This window comes from Amborella trichopoda, chromosome 12, assembly GCF_054954075.1.
Source record: "Amborella trichopoda isolate Santa Cruz 75 chromosome 12, AtrichopodaSantaCruz75HAP2 v2.0, whole genome shotgun sequence".
In the NCBI taxonomy this organism is placed as follows: domain Eukaryota; kingdom Viridiplantae; phylum Streptophyta; class Magnoliopsida; order Amborellales; family Amborellaceae; genus Amborella; species Amborella trichopoda.
The window spans coordinates 33,724,165-33,745,068 of NC_142347.1; the positions used below are offsets into that span (position 1 = coordinate 33,724,165).

At 34.6% G+C, this 20,904-nt stretch overlaps 1 protein-coding gene across 1 annotated transcript; it reads left to right on the forward strand.

The window, feature by feature from the left end:
- Positions 1-15,918: 15,918 nt before the first annotated feature.
- HSP101 (heat shock protein 101) lies at positions 15,919-20,403 on the forward strand. The gene is made up of 5 exons (XM_006841070.4): positions 15,919-17,025; positions 17,692-17,979; positions 18,109-18,290; positions 18,414-18,695; positions 19,028-20,403. The coding sequence occupies exons 1-5, from the start codon at positions 16,161-16,163 to the stop codon at positions 20,144-20,146; spliced, it is 2,736 nt and encodes a 911-aa protein (XP_006841133.1). The 5' UTR covers positions 15,919-16,160; the 3' UTR covers positions 20,147-20,403.
- The last annotated feature ends 501 nt before the right edge of the window (positions 20,404-20,904 follow it).

Consider the following 20,904-nt stretch of genomic DNA (forward strand, 5'->3'; position numbering starts at 1 on the left):
TTGTTAGCAAATTTTTTTGTTTGCCCATGTATTTTACAGGGTTTCTTATGGTCTTTAAATAGTTAAGAGATGTAACGAAGTTCTGATGATAGCTACTGATAACTTTTTACTAGACCATATAAACAACAAACAATTGACTGCTGATAAGTATTTTCCAAAATGAGGATTGATTATGTATTTGTTGTCTTTAAATGATTTTGGCATTCTATCTTAACAACAGTAGAAATATTTCTACAGATATTCTATGTTGTTATAAGTAGTACCATTTATGAGTTCTTTTTAACACCCTTCTAATATTTTATGTAAATTCGATGATATTTTACTTTGAGAAAGATAAATTGCTAATATTTATGTATTTGATATTGTTTACCACTAAATAATATTAATAGTGCTACAGAGTAACGATAGATTGCTAAAGAGTAATATGAGCAATGATAGCGATTGTTGTAATGAGATGGAAGTATTTAATGCTAGCTTTGAGATTTTCTAAATAACTATATGATTTAAAGTTGGTAGATGAATCTTCTAATTGCTTTTCTCTTTCATGTTATAGATTTATAAAATAGAATGGACATGAACTTGGACACGAGGTATACAATTGACTTGCAGTTAGAAAGTAAGTCAGTTGGTACTGGGACAGAGACAAGTACGAAGGCAGAAACTCCTATTGAGGATTACCCAACAGAGGTGGACTATGATGATTTAGGTTGTCACAATGAAATGGAGGATATTAATGATTTCGACAGTGATGGCAGCAACAAGTTTGATGTATGCCAAGATACAAATGATGCATATGAGACTAACATGGATGAGCCTCAAGGTTTTAAACTTAGTGATAATGTCCTTAAAGAGGGTATGTGATTTGAATCCCATAAAGATGCATTTGACTTTTCTAACAAATATGCAAAAAAAATGGGTTCTAGTGTTAGGTATTCTTCGACTCGGCAATCAAGGAAATATAGGACAATCATTGCTCGTGAGTATGTATGTTCAAAATAAGGTTATCGACATAAGAAATACGAGGGGGAATCACTCACGACTCCAAACAAGGACAGGGTGCAAAGCCTTACTAATAATAAAAAAGAATGAAGATGGTTTCGGATAATTGTGGCACACAATAAAGAACATTCTCATGCCTTAACTTTACCATCCAAAGTTCATCTCCTTCGATCACATCATGAAATTCCAGAGCATACAACGCAAATGATCCATATGTATAACTCATTTGGATTAACTGCACCGAAGATAACAAAAGTGCTTAGTACTTAGGCTGGTGGCCCAAGGAGTCTATTTTTTATTGAATAGACTGCAAGAATGAAATCTACAAAAGTCGGAGAAAAAAATCAAAGTTGATAGAAGGGGATGCAGAGGGGTCGATGGAGTTCTTTGCTACTAAGATTGCTAAAAACCCGTTATTTGTATATAGAATGCAAGTTGATGAAGAAGGGCACCTACGCAATGTATTATGGATTGATGCAAAATTGAGAATTGCTTATGAGTTGTTTGGGGATGTCATCATATTCGATACCACATACAAAATTAATGTCTATCAGATGCCATGTGCCCCAATTTTAGGAGTGAACCACCACATAAAGACTATATTATTAGGTTGTATGTTACTCTATAAAGAAGATGAGGAGTCTTTTACATGGCTATTTACAAAGTGGCTTGAGGTGATGAATGGGTGTCAACCCAAGTCAATTGTCACAGACCAAGACCAGGCAATGACCCTCGCAATAAAAAAGGTGTTCCCAAAGTTCTGACAATGCTTGTGTAGATGGCATATAACACAAAAGTTCGAGCAAAAAATGGCATATGTTGAGCGCTATCCATCCTTCCATGCAGAATTATATAAATGTATTGACCAGTGCACCACCATAAATGAATTTGAAGACACATGACCAAGAATGATAGAAAAATATGATTTAAAGAATAATGAATGGTTGCGGTCTTTGTATGAAACTTGACATCAGTGGGTAGATGTATATTTACAGTGCTGATTCTTTGCTGGCAATAGGACAAGTGGAAGAAGTGAAGCTACGAACAAAGACATCAAGGCATATGTGAATTCACATACCAACTTGACTACATATATAGGCAAACTACAAGAATTAATTGAAAAAAAATTTGATGAAAACACTGCAAACTTTAAATCTCAAAACAGACACCAGTTATGAAGACCACCTGTTGCATGGAGAAGCAGATGGCTGAAATTTATACCCCAACTATCTTTTCGAACCAAAGTGGAAGCCATTAATCTTACTTGTGAATTCTAAGAGGAAGATGAGGTGGTATGCACATTTAGTTTGAAAGAATATGGGGTATGTCACAGAGCTCACATGGTCGCATTCAGAAATACCGAGGAGAAAGCAACATATAGTTGTCATCTATACGAGCGAATGGGTATCCCTTGTAGTCATATGCTCAGGGTATTTTTTCTAAAAAATATTTTTGAATTACCCCAACACTATATAATGAAAAGATGGACAAAAAATGTTACAAAGGGGATTGCTCGTACTGGTCATGGAGTTCAAGTAAAACCTAACTGTGAGGATACCTATTCAACACGCTACAATGATCTATTTGGACGTTGCAACATTCTATCAGTAAATAGTGCAATGAGTGTAGGTTTGTATGAGTATGCAAAGATGGTTATAGATGAGGCATGTGATAAGGTTGCTACTAGAAGTGACATGGAAAAGGCTTCTGCAATACAAGCATCTTCTACCCATAGTCTACCCATAGCAGACCTGCATGCATAGGATCCCCTTGTGTGACACCCATCCTCTCTGTGGTTTCAAATCCACATGTGACCATAAAGGCTCCAATTTACGCAAAGCCAAAGGGGCGGCCTAGACATTTAAGTTTGAAAACTATGCGTAAGGAGAGAACGAGTAAAAGAATGTGCAAGGGATGTGGGGTTATAGGCCATGATAGATGTAAATGTCCCTCTTTGTGCAGCACACGGTATGATATGTCATTTTTTGTACTTGTGAGCGTAAGTTTTTAAATCATGTTATTTATAAGCTAATGCAATGTTTCTATTTTAAAACCTTGAGTTTAATTGTTGTGGATGTTTTCATGTTTATTTGCTACTTTTCGAACTCTAAATATTGAATAACAACTTGCTATTTAGCTTTGAGCAGACCTCCCTTTTCTTAATGCTTATGGTTAAATAATTGTATGGTGAGCAGATTGAAATGGGTTTTAATCATGAAATCTTTTCCATGGTAATCCACTATGTTCCTTGTAGTAGATTATTTATTAAATATAAATTATCAAATGCCATGGTATGTAATAATGGACACTGTTTTCCAACACCTTTTATTATGGTAAAAAACTTAAGTCAGGCAGTCATACTTGGAATTCCATTCCTAACCTTACTATATCCCATAACAATTAATAATACAGGAATAGAAACATCTAGAGTAGGACAAACAATTAAGTTTGAATTTTTAAAAAAACCAAAACTTAAAGAAATCAATAGAGTCAAAGACAAAATGGATAATAAAGAAAAGTTTCTATGTTCCCTTAAAATAGAAATAAAATATAAACAAATAGAAGAAGACTTAAAAAACCCTGAGGTAATAACAAAAATTAATAATCTTCGAACTCAAATAGAAACAGAAATTTGTAGTAACCTTCCTAATGCCTTTTGGACAGGAAAGAAACATACAGTAGGATTACCTTACGAAAAGGGATTTGATGAATCAAAAATTCCTACTAAGGCTAGACCAGTACAAATGAATACAACCTTATTGGAATTTTGTAAAAAGGAAATTGATGAATTACAAAGCAAAAATCTAATAAGAATAAGTGCATCTCCTTGGAGCTGTGCTGCTTTTTATGTCAATAAAAATGCGGAAAAAGAAAGAGGAGTACCAAGATTAGTAATAAATTATAAACCTTTAAATAAAGCTTTACAATGGATTAGGTATCCAATACCAAATAAAAAAGACTGCTACAATCTTTTCTAAATTTGATTTAAAATCTGGTTATTGGCAAATACAGATAAAAGAAGAAGATAAATATAAAACTGCATTCAATGTTCCATTTGGACAATATGAATGGAACGTAATGCCATTCGGATTAAAAAATGCTTCATCAGAATTTCAAAAAATAATGAATGAAGTATTTAACCCATATTACAAATTTATGATAGTATATATTGATGATGTTTTAGTCTTCTCAGATAATATAGAACAACATTTTAAACATATTCATACATTTGTACAAGCAATTAAACATGCAGGTTTAGTAGTATCTGCTAAAAAGATAAATCTTTTCCAAACAAAAATAAGATTTTTAGGCCACCATATTCATTATGGTACAATTATACCAATAGAAAGATCCATTCAATTTGCTGATAAATTTCCTGATATTATTTTAGACAAAACTGAATTACAAAGATTTTTAGGATGTTTAAATTATATAGTAAACTTTTATGAAAATTTGGCTATAGATGCTAAACCATTATACGAACGGCTTAAAAAGAATCATCCTAAATGGACAGAGGAACATACTCAAGCTATAAAGAAAATAAAAATTAAAGCTAAAGAATTACTTTGTTTAAATCTCGCTAATCTTAATGCTTTCAAAATAATAGAATGTGATGCTTCTGAATTAGGATTAGGAGGTATTTTAAAACAACGAATAAACTCTAATGAACAACTAGTCCGCTATACTTCGAAAGCTTGGAATTCTACTCAACAAAATTATTCTACCGTGAAAAAAGAAATACTTTCCATAGTTCATTGTGTTACTAAATTACAAAGTGATATACTTAATACACATTTTCTTATTAGAACAGATTGCAAAGCCGCCACTGATATTCTTACTAAGGATGTGCAAAACCTTGTCTCTAAGCAAATCTTTGCTCGATGGCAGGCAATATTATCATCTTTTGATTTTTCTATCGAACACTTAAAAGGTACTACTAACCATCTTCCTGATTTTCTTACTCGTGAATTTTTGCAGGGAGGGCAACACTGATCATTTTGATCCACCAGCTTTATCTTTTCCACTAACTTTGTTTTATGCAAATATGAATAGAAATAATAATACTTCTACTCTTGAGCAAAGGGGAAAAGCCCCTATGAAAACCTCACTGGATATCATTCCAGTAAATATTACCCAGTCACCAATAAGAATAGAACCTGCTTTATCACCTAATAATAGTCCTATTTCCTATTCCCCAAATATCAATTATCCAACTTATTCAAGCCAACCTTCAGCTTCTCCTCCAACTCCAGTTTTCCAAACCTCTACACCAAAAAAACCAACTTTATCCAGCAAAACTCCATATCTTGAAACCTATTTTGTTGCTGATGCAATCATAGAATCCAGACATGTGAATGACAACCCAAATAGTGTTGCTAAGTATTACTTATGCAATAATCTTTGTCCATCTTTAGGTACCAAAACAAGAGAATGGTACGAAATGATTCTGCTAGAAACAGAGTCTATTTCCTTGGTACATTATAATCAAAAGAATTCAAAAATAGTAGCATATTCAAAATTACAAATAAGGAAAGTATTATCTTTTGAAGAGTGGGGATCAGACCCTTCCAAAGCCAAGAGAATATATTCCCCAGATTTCCCAAATAAATACTACAGACATGCTGATTACATAGATGCTTGGCATAAGATACTGACACTTCAAAACCCATATAATTCTCACACTTGGTTCTTACAGTTTAAAATGCCTATAAACACTCCATTTCCAAATTGGTTTCGTAACTGGTTTGCAACATGGGGATCTTTAACCCAAATACTTCCTGAACCTCTGCAACTCTCTCAAAACCGTTTTATTGACTTCAATGGGAGTGATCCCAATATAGATTACCACTTATATTTTATTGCTATGTATCAAGTACCATGGATCGTTAAATGGAATTTTGTGATATCCTCAAATAATACAAATAATTTTGAATATATGTCATATTTAGGCAAACAAATTGCCATAAAATGGTGGGACGCCTTTGTCTACCATAATATTGAACCAGACAATATACAGCTCAAAAGAATCCCATTAGTATATGGCTCTCATTCATACTCCAACCCAAATAGTCTTGCAGAATATATTACCATAATGAAAAAGCAGAATCCCAGAGCCACCAAAGAAGAACTAGAAAAACAACTACTGAAAATATTTGAAGAAGAGGCAGAAACTGCCAGCACACCAAGCACTCCTGAAATAGAAATACCACTTAATACACCAGACCCATCAGGACATGGAATGTCCCAAAAACATACCTTGTATTAACCCAAGGTGGATACCATAATATTTATGATATGACATAAAGCAAAGATGTGACCATATGATATGACATAAAGAAAAAATGTGACCATATGATATGACATAAAGCAAAGATGTGACCCAAAGCAAAGCTGATGTGACCCAAAGCAAAGCAGATGTGACCTAAAGCAAAGCTGATGTGACCTAAAGCAAAGCGGATGTGACTTAAAGTAAAGCTGATGTGACCTAAAGCAAAGCTGATGTGACCTAAAGCAAAGCTGATGTGACCTGATGTAAAAATAAAATAGATGTGACCGAGATATGACCCAAATAAATATGCTCGAACCACCGACGAAGCTCCACCTGTCTCCACAATTTACCCAAAAGATGCTCCAGCCATCTCATCAACTGGCCTTTTACAAAAGCAAGAATCCCTGAAGATAAGATGGATGATCCTACAACAAGGACCAACCACGTGGCACCCACTTACCCCACGTGGCACCCACTTACATCTCTTACTTCTCTATAAATAGAGAGGAAGAGAAACATTGAAGGGACACTCTCCTCTCAGAGAACAATCATTAGGAATCTATCAAATAAAGCATTATCCCAAACTAGTAATATTCTAAGGATAAAAAATAAAGAAGAGATAGTTATAGATAGTATTGAAAACCAAATACAGAACTGGAATATACCTAAAGTCCCTATAAGTGATATATATAAGAAAGGATCTTTTAACTTCAAAGTAGGTTATGCTATAAAAACCGTAGAACAAACTTTATCAGTAACAAGTACCCAGGAAGACTTTCAGTTATTAAGTAATAAAATAATACAATCCCATAATGATAAAAGTTACAATTACCTTCATATAGGTTTAATACAAGTAGCTATTAAACCATTAACTAGGTTAGGACTTAATAATTCAATATTAATATGTTTAAGAGATATTAGACATAATAAGTTTAATGATTCCTTATTAGGTATGGTAGAATCTAGTTTATGTAATGGTCCAGTTTACTTTAATTGCTTCCCAAATTATTCTATATCATTAAAAGATCCAAATATCCTTAAGGTATTAACCCTAAACCTGAAAACCCAAGGATTCGATATGATCCCAGGATCTCAGAATTTAGCCATAGTATATAGAATATGTTACAAAGTTATGACCACATTATGCCCTAATGTTTTACAACATGATACAAAAGGAAAAACAATACTTTTCCAAACCAATATTGAAAAATCTAATACTATTATACCAAAAACCATCGAATGGTCAGAAATTATTCTACCCGAATCATGGTTAATCTACAATGAAAATCATCAGTACCAAGCCCCAAGAATAAATAATATTCCAGAAAGAATATTAGAAAATCCTAATGGTAAAATAGAAATCCAATTTACCGACAATAGAAGAAATAACAGTAAAGATGATTCTGAAATAAAATCATCGACAAAACCTATAATAGAATTACCAAGAAGTTCTACTTCTTCTATAAATCCAAACTTAGAAAGTCTATATAGAACAAGAGAAAATATTATCATCCCACAATATAGGTCTATACAAAAATCTGAACCAGAAATAACTGACTCAGAAATGGATTTTCAAGTCTTAACTCTTATAGAAAAAAAAAGACTTAGCAAACAATTTATAGAATAGGATTACTTATCTGAAGAAAATAAGGAGATAAGAACTTGGTATAAAAAACATTTTCAACCTAGATTAGTAGAATTATTTCATATAAAGTACAATAAGGCACGAAAAAGAGAACGATATAACAAAGGATTTTTGTCTGGTTAAAAGAAATATGTAGGGAACGAAAAATACATATTCCTAATTTTGAAATAAATACAATACAAAGTCAATATGCTTCATATGAAACAACTGAAGGAAACACAATGACAAGTATTCACCCTCCTGAAAAAAGTATTATTATAAAAGGATCAAAACCAGAATTAAAATTAGAAATAAAGGCTACACCATATAAAATGACAACAGGAGAAATAATACATAAAGCTGAATTAATTCCACATGTAATAGAACAAAATAACTATACAAATTTATATATACAATCTTTAGGAAGGCAAGCATCCAGAATTGAAAATATGTTAAGACCTGTACCAATAAAAGAAACCAAAAATGTTTTATTTAAACCACCTCCATCACTTGATAAAGAAAAATTTAATTTTGGAGAAGATAATAAAACCGTAATGGATCAATTAATATCAAAATTATCTAAATTAGAAATTAAAGAAAAAACTTTTAACATTCAGGACAAAGGAAAAGAGAAAATTGCTACAGAAGTCCCTGAATCATCTACATTAACCTTACAAGAAGAGACACCTATAATTGCCAACACAATAGAAAATATGGAAGAAGCCTTTACGGAAAATAGTCATGAACAAGATAATAATAATATTCAAATAATAGTATATGGAAAATCATGGAAACCTTTAACAGCTAGACCCACAATTCTAACCTACCATAATAGAGACTAAATTTAATAAAGATTCTATACTATCAGTCTTAGATAACCAAAATAGAGGCTTAATACTATGATAATAATGAGAGATACAGGAGTAATATCAATAGTAATCCATGTATTATAAGTAGTTTGATATATCTTTATGCTACATACAACACGTATTATCATAACAACTGTAAACTGTTACAAACTTAAAGCAAACTGAAAGCAAACTTATTACAGACTCAAACTTAACTAAGCAAACTTGAAAATAACAAAAATCAAAGCGACTTATAAAACAAAACTTACAGGCCCATAAAACAAAACAAAACTTACAGACTCATATAACAAAACTTATAGAGTGCAGATACAGTAACTGCATAATTGTTTCCACTCATCTGGGTAATAATCTGGTAAGGTTTTGACGTTACAGTCACACATAGATGGTTTTGAAAGAGAAAAGAGATGAAAAGAGAAGCGGGGTTGTTCTCTGAGAGGAGAGTGTCCCTTCAATGTTTCTCTTCCTCTCTATTTATAGAGAAGTAAGAGATGCAAGTGCGTGCCACGTGGGGTAAGTGGGTGCCACGTGGTTGGTCCTTGTTGTAGGATCATCCATCTTATCTTCAGGGATTCTTGCTTTTGTAAAAGGCCAGTTGATGAGATGGCTGGAGCATCTTTTGGGTAAATTGTGGAGACAGGTGGAGCTTCGTCGGTGGTCCGAGCATCTTTATTTGGGTCATATCTGGGTCACATCTATTTAATTTTTACATCAGGTCACATCAGCTTTGCTTTAGGTCACATCAGCTTTGCTTCAGGTCACATCAGCTTTGCTTTAGGTCACATCTGCTTTGCTTTGGGTCACATCAGCTTTGCTTTAGGTCACATCAGTTTTGCTTTAGGTCACATGAGCTTTGCTTTGGGTCACATCAGCTTTGCTTTGGATCACATCTTTGCTTTATGTCATATCATATGGTCACATCTTTGCTTTATGTCATATCATATGGTCACATCTTTGCTTTTTGTCATATCATAAATATTATGGTATCCACCTTGGGTTAATACAATGTATGTTTTTGGGACATTCCATGTCCTGATGGGTCTGGTGTATCAAGTGGTATTTCTATTTCAGGAGTGCTTGGTGTGCTGGCAGTTTCTGCCTCTTCTTCAAATATTTTCAGTAGTTGTTTTTCTAGTTCTTCTTTGGTGGCTCTGGGATTTTGCTTTTTCATTATGGTAATATATTCTGCTAGACTATTTGGGTTGGAGTATGAATGAGAGCCATATACTAATGGGATTCTTTTGAGCTGTATATTGTCTAGTTCAATATTATGGTAGACAAAGACGTCCCACCATTTTATGGCAATTTGTTCGCCTAAACATGACATATATTCAAAATTATTTGTATTATTTGGGGATATCACAAAATTCCATTTAACGATCCATGGTACTTGATACATAGCAATAAAATATAAGTGGTAATCTATATTGGGATCACTCCCATTGAAGTCAATAAAACGGTTTTGAGAGAGTTGCAGAGGTTCAGGAAGTATTTGGGTTAAAGATCCCCATGTTGCAAACCAGTTACGAAACCAATTTGGAAATGGAGTGTATATAGGCATTTTAAACTGTAAGAACCAAGTGTGAGAATTATATGGGTTTTGAAGTGTCAGTATCTTATGCCAAGCATCTATGTAATCAGCATGTCTGTAGTATTTATTTGGGAAATCTGGGGAATATATTCTCTTGGCTTTGGAAGGGTCTGATCCCCAATCTTCAAAAGATAATACTTTCCTTATTTGTAATTTTGAATATGCTACTATTTTTGAATTCTTTTGATTATAATGTACCAAGGAAATAGACTCTGTTTCTAGCAGAATCATTTCATACCATTCTCTTGTTTTGGTACCTAAAGATGGACAAAGATTATTGCATAAGTAATACTTAGCAACACTATTTGGGTTGTCATTCACATGTCTGGATTCTATGATTGCATCAGCAACAAAATAGGTTTCAAGATATGGAGTTTTGCTGGATAAAGTTGGTTTTTTTGGTGTAGAGGTTTGGAAAACTGGAGTTGGAGGAGAAGCTGAAGGTTGGCTTGAATAAGTTGGATAATTGATATTTGGGGAATAGGAAATAGGACTATTATTAGGTGATAAAGCAGGTTCTATTCTTATTGGTGACTGGGTAATATTTACTGGAATGATATCCAGTGAAGTTTCCATAGGGGCTTTTTCCCTTTGCTCAGGAGTAGAAGTATTATTATTTTTATTCATATTTGCATAAAACAAAGTTAGAGGAAAAGATAAAGCTGGTGGATCAAAATGATCAGTGTTGCCCTCCCTGCAAAAATTCACGAGTAAGAAAATCAGGAAGATGGTTAGTAGTACCTTTTAAGCGTTCGATAGAAAAATCAAAAGATGATAATATTGCCTGTCATCGAGCAAAGATTTGCTTAGAGACAAGGTTTTGCACATCCTTAGTAAGAATATCAGTGGCGGCTTTGCAATCTGTTCTAATAAGAAAATGTGTATTAAGTATATCACTTTGAAATTTAGTAACGCAATGAACTATGGAAAGTATTTCTTTTTTCACGGTAGAATAATTTTGTTGAGTAGAATTCCAAGCTTTCGAAGTATAGCGGACTAGTTGTTCATTAGAGTTTATTTGTGGTTTTAAAATACCTCCTAATCCTAATTCAGAAGCATCACATTCTATTATTTTGAAAGCATTAGGATTAGCGAGATTTAAACAAGGTAATTCTTTAGCTTTAATTTTTATTTTCTTTATAGCTTGAGTATGTTCCTCTGTCCATTTAGGAGGATTCTTTTTAAGCCGTTCGTATAATGGTTTAGCATCTATAGCCAAATTTTCATAAAAGTCTACTATATAATTTAAACATCCTAAAAATCTTTGTAATTCAGTTTTATCTAAAATAATATCAGGAAATTTATCAGCAAATTGAATGGATCTTTCTATTGGTATAATTGTACCATAATGATTATGGTGGCCTAAAAATCTTATTTTTGTTTGGAAAAGATTTATCTTTTTAGCAGATACTACTAAACCTACATGTTTAATTGCTTGTATAAATGTATGAATATGTTTAAAATGTTGTTCTATATTATCTGAGAAGACTAAAACATCATCAATATATACTATCATAAATTTGTAATATGGGTTAAATACTTCATTCATTATTTTTTGAAATTCTGATGGAGCATTTTTTAATCCGAATGGCATTACGTTCCATTCATATTGTCCAAATGGAACATTGAATGCAGTTTTATATTTATCTTCTTCTTTTATCTCTATTTGCCAATAACCAGATTTTAAATCAAATTTAGAAAAGATTGTAGCAGTCTTTTTTATTTGGTATTGGATACCTAATCCATTGTAAAACTTTATTTAAAGGTTTATAATTTATTACTAATCTTGGTACTCCTCTTTCTTTTTCCGCATTTTTATTGACATAAAAAGCAGCACAGCTCCAAGGAGATGCACTTATTTTTATTAGATTTTTGCTTTGTAATTCATCAATTTCCTTTTTACAAAATTCCAATAAGGTTGTATTCATTTGTACTGGTCTAGCCTTAGTAGGAATTTTTGATTCATCAAATCCCTTTTCGTAAGGTAATCCTACTGTATGTTTCTTTCTTGTCCAAAAGGCATTAGGAAAGTTACTACAAATTTCTGTTTCTATTTGAGTTCGAAGATTATTAATTTTTGTTATTACCTCAGGGTTTTTTAAGTCTTCTTCTATTTGTTTATATTTTATTTCTATTTTAAGGGAACATAGAAACTTTTCTTTATTATCCATTTTGTCTTTGACTCTATTGATTTCTTTAAGTTTTGGTTTTTTTAAAAATTCAAACTTAATTGTTTGTCCTACTCTAGATGTTTCTATTCCTGTATTATTAATTGTTATGGGATATAGTAAGGTTAGGAATGGAATTCCAAGTATGACTGCCTGACTTAAGTTTTTTACCATAATAAAAGGTGTTGGAAAACAGTGTCCATTATTACATACCATGGCATTTGATAATTTATATTGAATAAATAATCTACTACCATCAGCAGTATTAAGTATTTGAGTAGTTTTATCAAAATATTTTGATGGAACTAAACCTTCATTAATACAATTTAAATCTGCACCTGAATCTACTAAGGCTAATGTTTGAAAATTATATTCCTCTTCGATGACAATTTTTACTAATATAAACCATTTTTGAGAAATAATTTTATTTACCAAGTTTGCCGATATATTTTCTTCAACTTCTTTGGTTTTGAAGGTCTCTGGTTCTTTATTACTAGGGTATGCTAATTGATCAAATTTGATTTCGTCTGTATCAGTTACAGCTCCTGATATGTCATTTTGTAATTCTAATATTTTGATTCTAATTTTTAATTGTCCTATTTCTGTTTTTATTTCATTTACTTCTTTTTTTTAATTCAGATATTGTGGGTTCTCTTTGAAGTATATCTTTTTTATTAATTCGTTTGAATATTTCAGCAAAATTGTAATCCTCTGGTGGTTTGAATAATGGAATTGGTTTATTTTTTGCTTTTGTTAATGTGATAAATTGGGTAATAATTTCTCTTTTTTCCTCTGGATCATTTATTTTTTCTATAAGGTCTAATATTAATGTATCTTCTTTGGATAGCATATTACAGGAACATTCTTCTATATTCTGTTCAGATCCAGATTGTTCTGTTGAGGACATGAAATAGTCTTCATCTTCTATTTGTCCTACCATTGTAGTATCAGTGGAAGATTCAAAAGAATCATCATCATATATTTGTATTATATCATATATTTGTATTATATCATTAGAAATAAGCTATATGATATAATACAAATATATGATGATGATTCTTCTGAATCTTCCACTGATACTACAATGGTAGGACAAATAGAAGATGAAGACTATTTCATGTCCTCAACAGAACAATCTGGATCTGAACAGAATATAGAAGAATGTTCCTGTAATATGCTATCCAAAGAAGATACATTAATATTAGACCTTATAGAAAAAATAAATGATCCAGAGGAAAAAAGAGAAATTATTACCCAATTTATCACATTAACAAAAGCAAAAAATAAACCAATTCCATTACTCAAACCACCAGAGGATTACAATTTTGCTGAAATACTCAAACGAATTAATAAAAAAGATATACTTCAAAGAGAACCCACAATATCTGAATTAAAAAAAGAAGTAAATGAAATAAAAACAGAAATAGGACAATTAAAAACTAGAATCAAAATATTAGAATTACAAAATGACATAGCAGGAGCTGTAACTGATACAGACGAAATCGAATTTGATCAATTAGCATACCCTAGTAATAAAGAACCAGAGACCTTCAAAACCAAAGAAGTTGAAGAAAATATATCGGTAAACTTAGTAAATAAAATTATTTATCAAAAATGGTTTATATTAGTAAAAATTGTCATCGAAGAGGAATATAATTTTCAAACATTAGCCTTAGTAGATTCAGGTGCAGATTTAAATTGTATTAATGAAGGTTTAGTTCCATCAAAATATTTTGATAAAACTACTCAAATACTTAATACTGTTGATGGTAGTAGATTATTTATTAAATATAAATTATCAAATGCCATGGTATGTAATAATGGACACTGTTTTCCAATACCTTTTATTATGGTAAAAAACTTAAGTCAGGCAGTTATACTTGGAATTTCATTCCTAACCTTACTATATCCCATAACAATTAATAATACAGGAATAGAAACATCTAGAGTAGGACAAACAATTAAGTTTGAATTTTTAGAAAAACCAAAACTTAAAGAAATCAATAGAGTCAAAGACAAAATGGATAATAAAGAAAAGTTTCTATGTTCCCTTAAAATAGAAATAAAATATAAACAAATAAAAGAAGACTTAGAAAACCCTGAGGTAATAACAAAAATTAATAATCTTCGAACTCAAATAGAAACAGAAATTTGTAGTAACCTTCCTAATGCCTTTTGGACAAGAAAGAAACATATAGTAGGATTACCTTACGAAAAGGGATTTGATGAATAAAAAATTCCTACCAAGGCTAGACCAGTACAAATGAATACAACTTTATTGGAATTTTGTAAAAAAGAAATTGATGAATTACAAAGCAAAAATCTAATAAGAATAAGTGCATCTCCTTGGAGCTGTGCTGCTTTTTATGTCAATAAAAATGCGGAAAAAGAAAGAAGAATACCAAGATTAGTAATAAAAGAAAAAAAAAAAAAAAAAAAAAAAAAAAAAAAAAAAAAAAAAAATATATATATATATATATATATATATATATATATATATATATCAAACATAAATTTCAATGTAGTTAACGTGACTCCTAATGGCACATCTAGAAATCTCATTTTAGGAGGCATGATATTTGAATTTTAACATATTTTTTTAGTTTATTTCTTAATACCAACATTTTGATATTTCATTTTGCAAAGCATAATATTTAAGTTTTTACATACTTTTAATATTTTTTAATTACATTTCCATATATGCCTCATTTTTTTTGCATTTCACTAGTTTACTTGAAACAATACGCACTAGTGATTAAATATGGGAAAGCTTTTTATGTTTTCTCTGACTTAATCCAACCGTCTATGTTGAATGGAAGGTTAAGATTGCTTTAATCACAATGTCACGTCTCTAAACTATTTTATTTTTAATTTTTTTTCTATAAACTATTTTGACACTAAATTTTGTACGTCCAATCCTTTATTAAACTCGCACTAGTAAAAAATATAAAAATATATTTTCCATAAAATAAAATGATCAAAATACCCTTGAAAGTTTCAAGAGGTATTTTTATCATTATATTTTATCGAAAAATTATTTTTAATATTTTTTTATATATGCGTCTCAATGAGAAGATGGCATGTACCAAATTTCATATTGATATAATTTGTATAAAATCAATCAAAAATAAAATACTTTGAGATGTCGGATATAAGATCAAATGGTGAGTGGCTCTTTAAATCAAAGATGAACGGCTAGATAGTAGGGAAGCATAGATCTTCCAAAACCATTTCCTACGCATGTACGAGTACACTATTCATTTGTTTCCTCAGTCCGGATCGAAATCCGAAATTTGATATTCGAGAACAGTGACAAGTGGCGTCATCGCATCGGAAGTTAGTCTTCGCCCGATGGTTCGAGACAGTTGGAAGGGTCCAGGAGGTTCCAGTGCCGCTTCTCCCCGCTTCCAGAAACCAGCAAACTCTCGACATAAACCCCCATCCCTCTCTCACTTTCCTGTATCCAATTCCATTCCTCGTTCAAAATTTACAGTTTCTTTTCCCATAATAATCACTCCTATTACTATATTATCTTTGTTTGATCGATTGGAGAAGAAGGCTTGCTTTTTTTTATTCATCAAAATTCGCTGCTATTCCTATATTATCTCTGGTGTTGATTGTTTGAGAAAGAGAAGAAGAAGCTATGAATCCGGACAAGTTTACCCACAAGACCAACGAAGCTCTGGCAGGAGCCCATGAGCTCGCGGTGAATTCCGGTCATGCACAGCTCACTCCGCTACATTTAGCCCTCGCCCTCATCTCCGAAGCTGGCGGCATCGTCCGGCAGGCAATCTCCAATGCGGGTGGAGGCGAAGAAGCGGCAAACTCATTTGAACGGGTTCTCAAACAGGCCATGCGCAAGATCCCTTCCCAAGAGCCGGCCCCTGATGAGGTGCCGGCGAGCTCTTCTCTCATCAAGGCGGTGAGGCGTGCGCAATCTTCCCAGAAATCCAAGGGGGATACGCATTTGGCGGTCGATCAATTGATTCTCGGACTTCTCGAGGACTCTCAGATTGGTGATATACTGAAAGAGGCCGGTGTGAGTCCGGGACGAGTGAAAGCGGAGGTGGAGAAGCTGAGAGGCAAGGAAGGAAAGAAGGTAGAGAGTGCCTCCGGAGATACGAATTTCCAGGCGCTCAAAACGTATGGGAGGGATTTGGTAGAGGAGGCAGGGAAGCTTGACCCTGTGATTGGTAGGGATGAAGAGATTAGGAGGGTGATAAGGATCCTGTCGAGGAGGACCAAGAACAATCCGGTGCTCATCGGGGAGCCTGGTGTCGGAAAGACAGCCGTGGTCGAAGGTCTTGCACAAAGAATTGTGAGAGGCGATGTACCGAGCAATTTAAGTGACGTGAGGGTGGTTGCTCTGGACATGGGAGCTCTGGTAGCAGGAGCAAAGTACAGAGGTGAATTTGAGGAGAGACTCAAATCTGTGCTCAAGGAAGTTGAAGAAGCTGACGGCAAAGTCATCCTTTTCATTGATGAAATTCATCTAGTCCTTGGCGCAGGTATTTGCCCACTTGCTGCTAATGATTGATTTTAAATTAATCACTGCAATGCATATTTGAAATGATTCATGTTATTTGTTTTCATCAATAATTACAACACCAATTAAATAACCCCAATTTGCAATGCTTAATTTTGATTAGCGTACTACAATGCGAATTTGAAATGATATCTTGTAGTTGTCTAAGTCAGTTCTGCAATACTCAGATTAAATAACCCGGATTTGTTTTAGAATCAGTCATGGCAATCCACATTTCCTTTCACAAAACAGAGTAAATAACCCTGATTTTCAATGCTTAATTTTGAATAGCTTACTACAATGCATAATTGAAATGATTCCTTGTAATAGTTTAAGTCAGTCATGCAATACTCTAATTAAATGACCCCGATATGTTTTGGAATCAGTCATGGCAATCCACACTTTCAATCACAACACAGATTAAATAACCCTGATTTGCAATGCTTAATTTTAATAGCTTACTACAATGCGTATTTGAAATGATTTCTTGTATTTGTTTAAGTCGGTCCTGCAATATTCCGATTAAATAACCCCGATTTGTTTTAGAATCAGTCATGGCAATCCACATTTCCAATCACTCCCCGAACCTGCCTTGTTCATCCTCTCTTGTGCAATGTGGGTTTGCTGAATTAGGGTTTGTTGGGTATAGGGAGAACTGAGGGCTCAATGGATGCTGCCAATTTGTTTAAGCCCATGCTCGCTCGTGGGCAGTTGCGGTGCATTGGAGCGACGACTCTCGAAGAGTACAGGAAATATGTTGAGAAAGATGCTGCGTTCGAGAGGCGATTCCAGCAGGTTTATGTGGCTGAACCGAGCGTTGAAGACACTATCAGCATCTTGCGAGGCCTCAAGGAGAGATACGAGAACCATCATGGTGTTCGTATTCAGGACAGGGCCCTGGTCGTCGCTGCACAGCTCTCTAGTAGATACATAACTGGTATGTAATCCTGTCTCGCAATTTTGGAATTTTTGTTCTTTAATGTTGTCGTTATCCTCTCGATTAGGTCTTGGAAAGTGAATTCAGGGTTGGAACTGAATTTTTCTTTCTGTGGTGTGGTTGGTGCAGGGCGCTATCTTCCAGACAAGGCCATTGATCTCGTGGATGAAGCTTGTGCAAATGTGAGGGTTCAGTTGGATAGCCAGCCTGAAGAAATTGACAAACTTGAGAGGAAGAGGATTCAGCTTGAAGTAGAGCTACATGCGCTGGAGAAAGAGAAAGATAAAGCTAGCAAGGCACGCCTTGTAGAAGTAAGTTCTTTAATCGCTCAACATATATTGATGTAATTGAGAAATCCACTTCTGTTTCTTTGGTAACTTTGCTCAAACCAGGAGATGTGACTAAACGAACAATGCTTATGATTTTTTATTCAGGTTCGAAAAGAGCTGGATGATCTGAGGGATAAGTTGCAGCCATTGATGATGAAGTACAGAAAGGAAAAGGAGAGAGTGGATGAGATCCGTAGGCTGAAACAGAGACGTGAAGAACTCCTTTTCGCTCTACAGGAAGCTGAGCGCCGAATGGATCTTGCCCGTGTTGCTGATATTCGATATGGGGCACTTCAGGAAATAGACGCTGCCATTGCAAAGCTTGAAGAGAGCACTGATGAAAACCCAATGTTAACGGAGACCGTCGGTCCAGACCAAATTGCAGAGGTATGTTGGGGACAAAAGACTTCACTTCTTCTTATCTTTTGAAGTTTTTGTGAAGACGACCTGTGTGTTCCTTTAAATAACATCTATTGCCTTCTCTATTGTTGCTTGTTGTTCAGCATTGTGGGGCATTTGACTTTTGGGTTATTGGGTTTGTTTCTGTTATTAAATGTCACCTTCTTTACAATTTTTTTCTATGGTAGTTCTATTTTCTTTTTTTGGGTCTTTTGAACTGTTTTAGTTGCTTAAATGGCTTCCATCACATGAAGGTTTTCTCTGCCATCTTTACTGAGTTAGTGGGTGCTGAACTTGGTTTTTGGATTTCCTGTTGACAGGTGGTAAGTCGGTGGACGGGGATACCTGTGACTAGGCTTCGCCAGAATGAGACAGAGAAGCTGATAGGGCTGGCGGATCGGCTACACCAGAGGGTTGTGGGCCAAGACGAAGCAGTGAATGCAGTGGCAGAGGCAGTCCTAAGGTCGCGAGCTGGCCTCGGCAGGCCGCAGCAGCCAACAGGATCCTTCCTCTTCCTTGGGCCAACAGGTGTGGGGAAAACAGAACTGGCAAAGGCCCTGGCAGAGCAACTCTTTGATGATGCGAAGCTCCTTATACGCATTGACATGTCCGAATACATGGAACAACACTCTGTGGCCCGCCTTATCGGTGCCCCACCTGGTTATGTCGGCCATGAGGAAGGGGGCCAACTGACCGAGGCGGTCCGCAGAAGGCCTTACAGTGTGATCCTGTTTGACGAGGTGGAGAAGGCCCATATATCTGTGTTCAATGCATTGCTGCAAGTGCTCGACGATGGGAGGTTGACTGATGGGCAAGGTCGGACTGTCGACTTCTGCAACACTGTCATCATCATGACATCAAATCTAGGGGCAGAGCACTTACTTGCTGGGTTGTTGGGGCAAGAAACAATGCAGACTGCTCGTGAGAGGGTGATGCAAGAAGTGCGAAGGCACTTCAAGCCTGAGCTGCTCAACAGGCTGGATGAAATCGTGATCTTCCAGCCCCTAACCCATGACCAGCTGCTTAAGGTGGCCAGGCTCCAGATGACGGATGTTGCCGCACGTCTGGCCGAGAGGGGAATTGCTGTGGCAGTGACAGATGCCGCATTGGAAGTTGTATTGGCTGAGGCTTACGATGCGCTGTATGGGGCAAGGCCCATAAGGAGGTGGCTCGAGAAGAAGGTGGTCACACAGTTGTCGAAAATGCTTGTGAAGGGGGAGATTGATGAGAACTCAACCGTTTACATTGATGCTGCCGGGAAGGGGAAACGGGAGCTTGTGTATCGTGTAGAGAAGAACGGTGGTTTGGTGAATGCAGACACGGGGGCTAAGTCGGACATCCTAATTAAGCTATCCAACGGTATGCGGAAGAATGATACAGAACAGGCAGTGAAGAAGATGAAGATGGATTTGGACGAGGAGGAGGACATGGAGGACTAAGAAAGCAGATGACTCCTGTCTGAGGCACAGACATTACTGTTCCTACTTGGCGCCGGACGCTGCTTTCTGTGCTGTGCATTCATCTTCAGCTTCATCGTTTTCTTTATTTTTTTTGTTTTGTTGGTTGGTTTTTTGATGGATATTGAGCTACTTTTGCAGCTGTGTTGGTTGTGGCATGTAACTGTAAGATAAATTTGTGACATGTAACTGTAAGATAAAACTATTTATGTATGGATGCTGGAGATTTTGGTCTTTTATCGGAGAATGTTTACTTGGTCCTGTTTTGTGTGCCCTAAGTTCTATCAGAGAAGTGGGAACTCATTGCATATTGTTTTGAAATGCTTGTGAAGACGCACATCAATATCTTAAGCCATCAAAGAAACTTCCTGAAGTCCAACCTCCCTCACTTTGATCCGCAAGGAAAAGGGTCTTTCTTACGTATCTTGTTTTGTGCCTATCTGCTATTGCAATACCATCTATAATTGTGATCTAAGGAAATTAGTTCTAATGATCTAAAATATTGAAAAATAAGGAGATAAAAAATATCTAAGAAATGGAAAATAAAAACAAAAAGAGGTGGATGCGATAAAACAGTAAATAAATAAGAGGGATAAATTTTTTTTTTTTGCTATTTCTCATCATTCTGTCATTTTTTGGTTATTTGATTTTAAATCTGCGATTTGCTTCCTTGTTCTTGCCGAAACTCTTACCATGTGTGCTCCTTTTCACAACTACTTCGGACATGCGCACAACAAAAA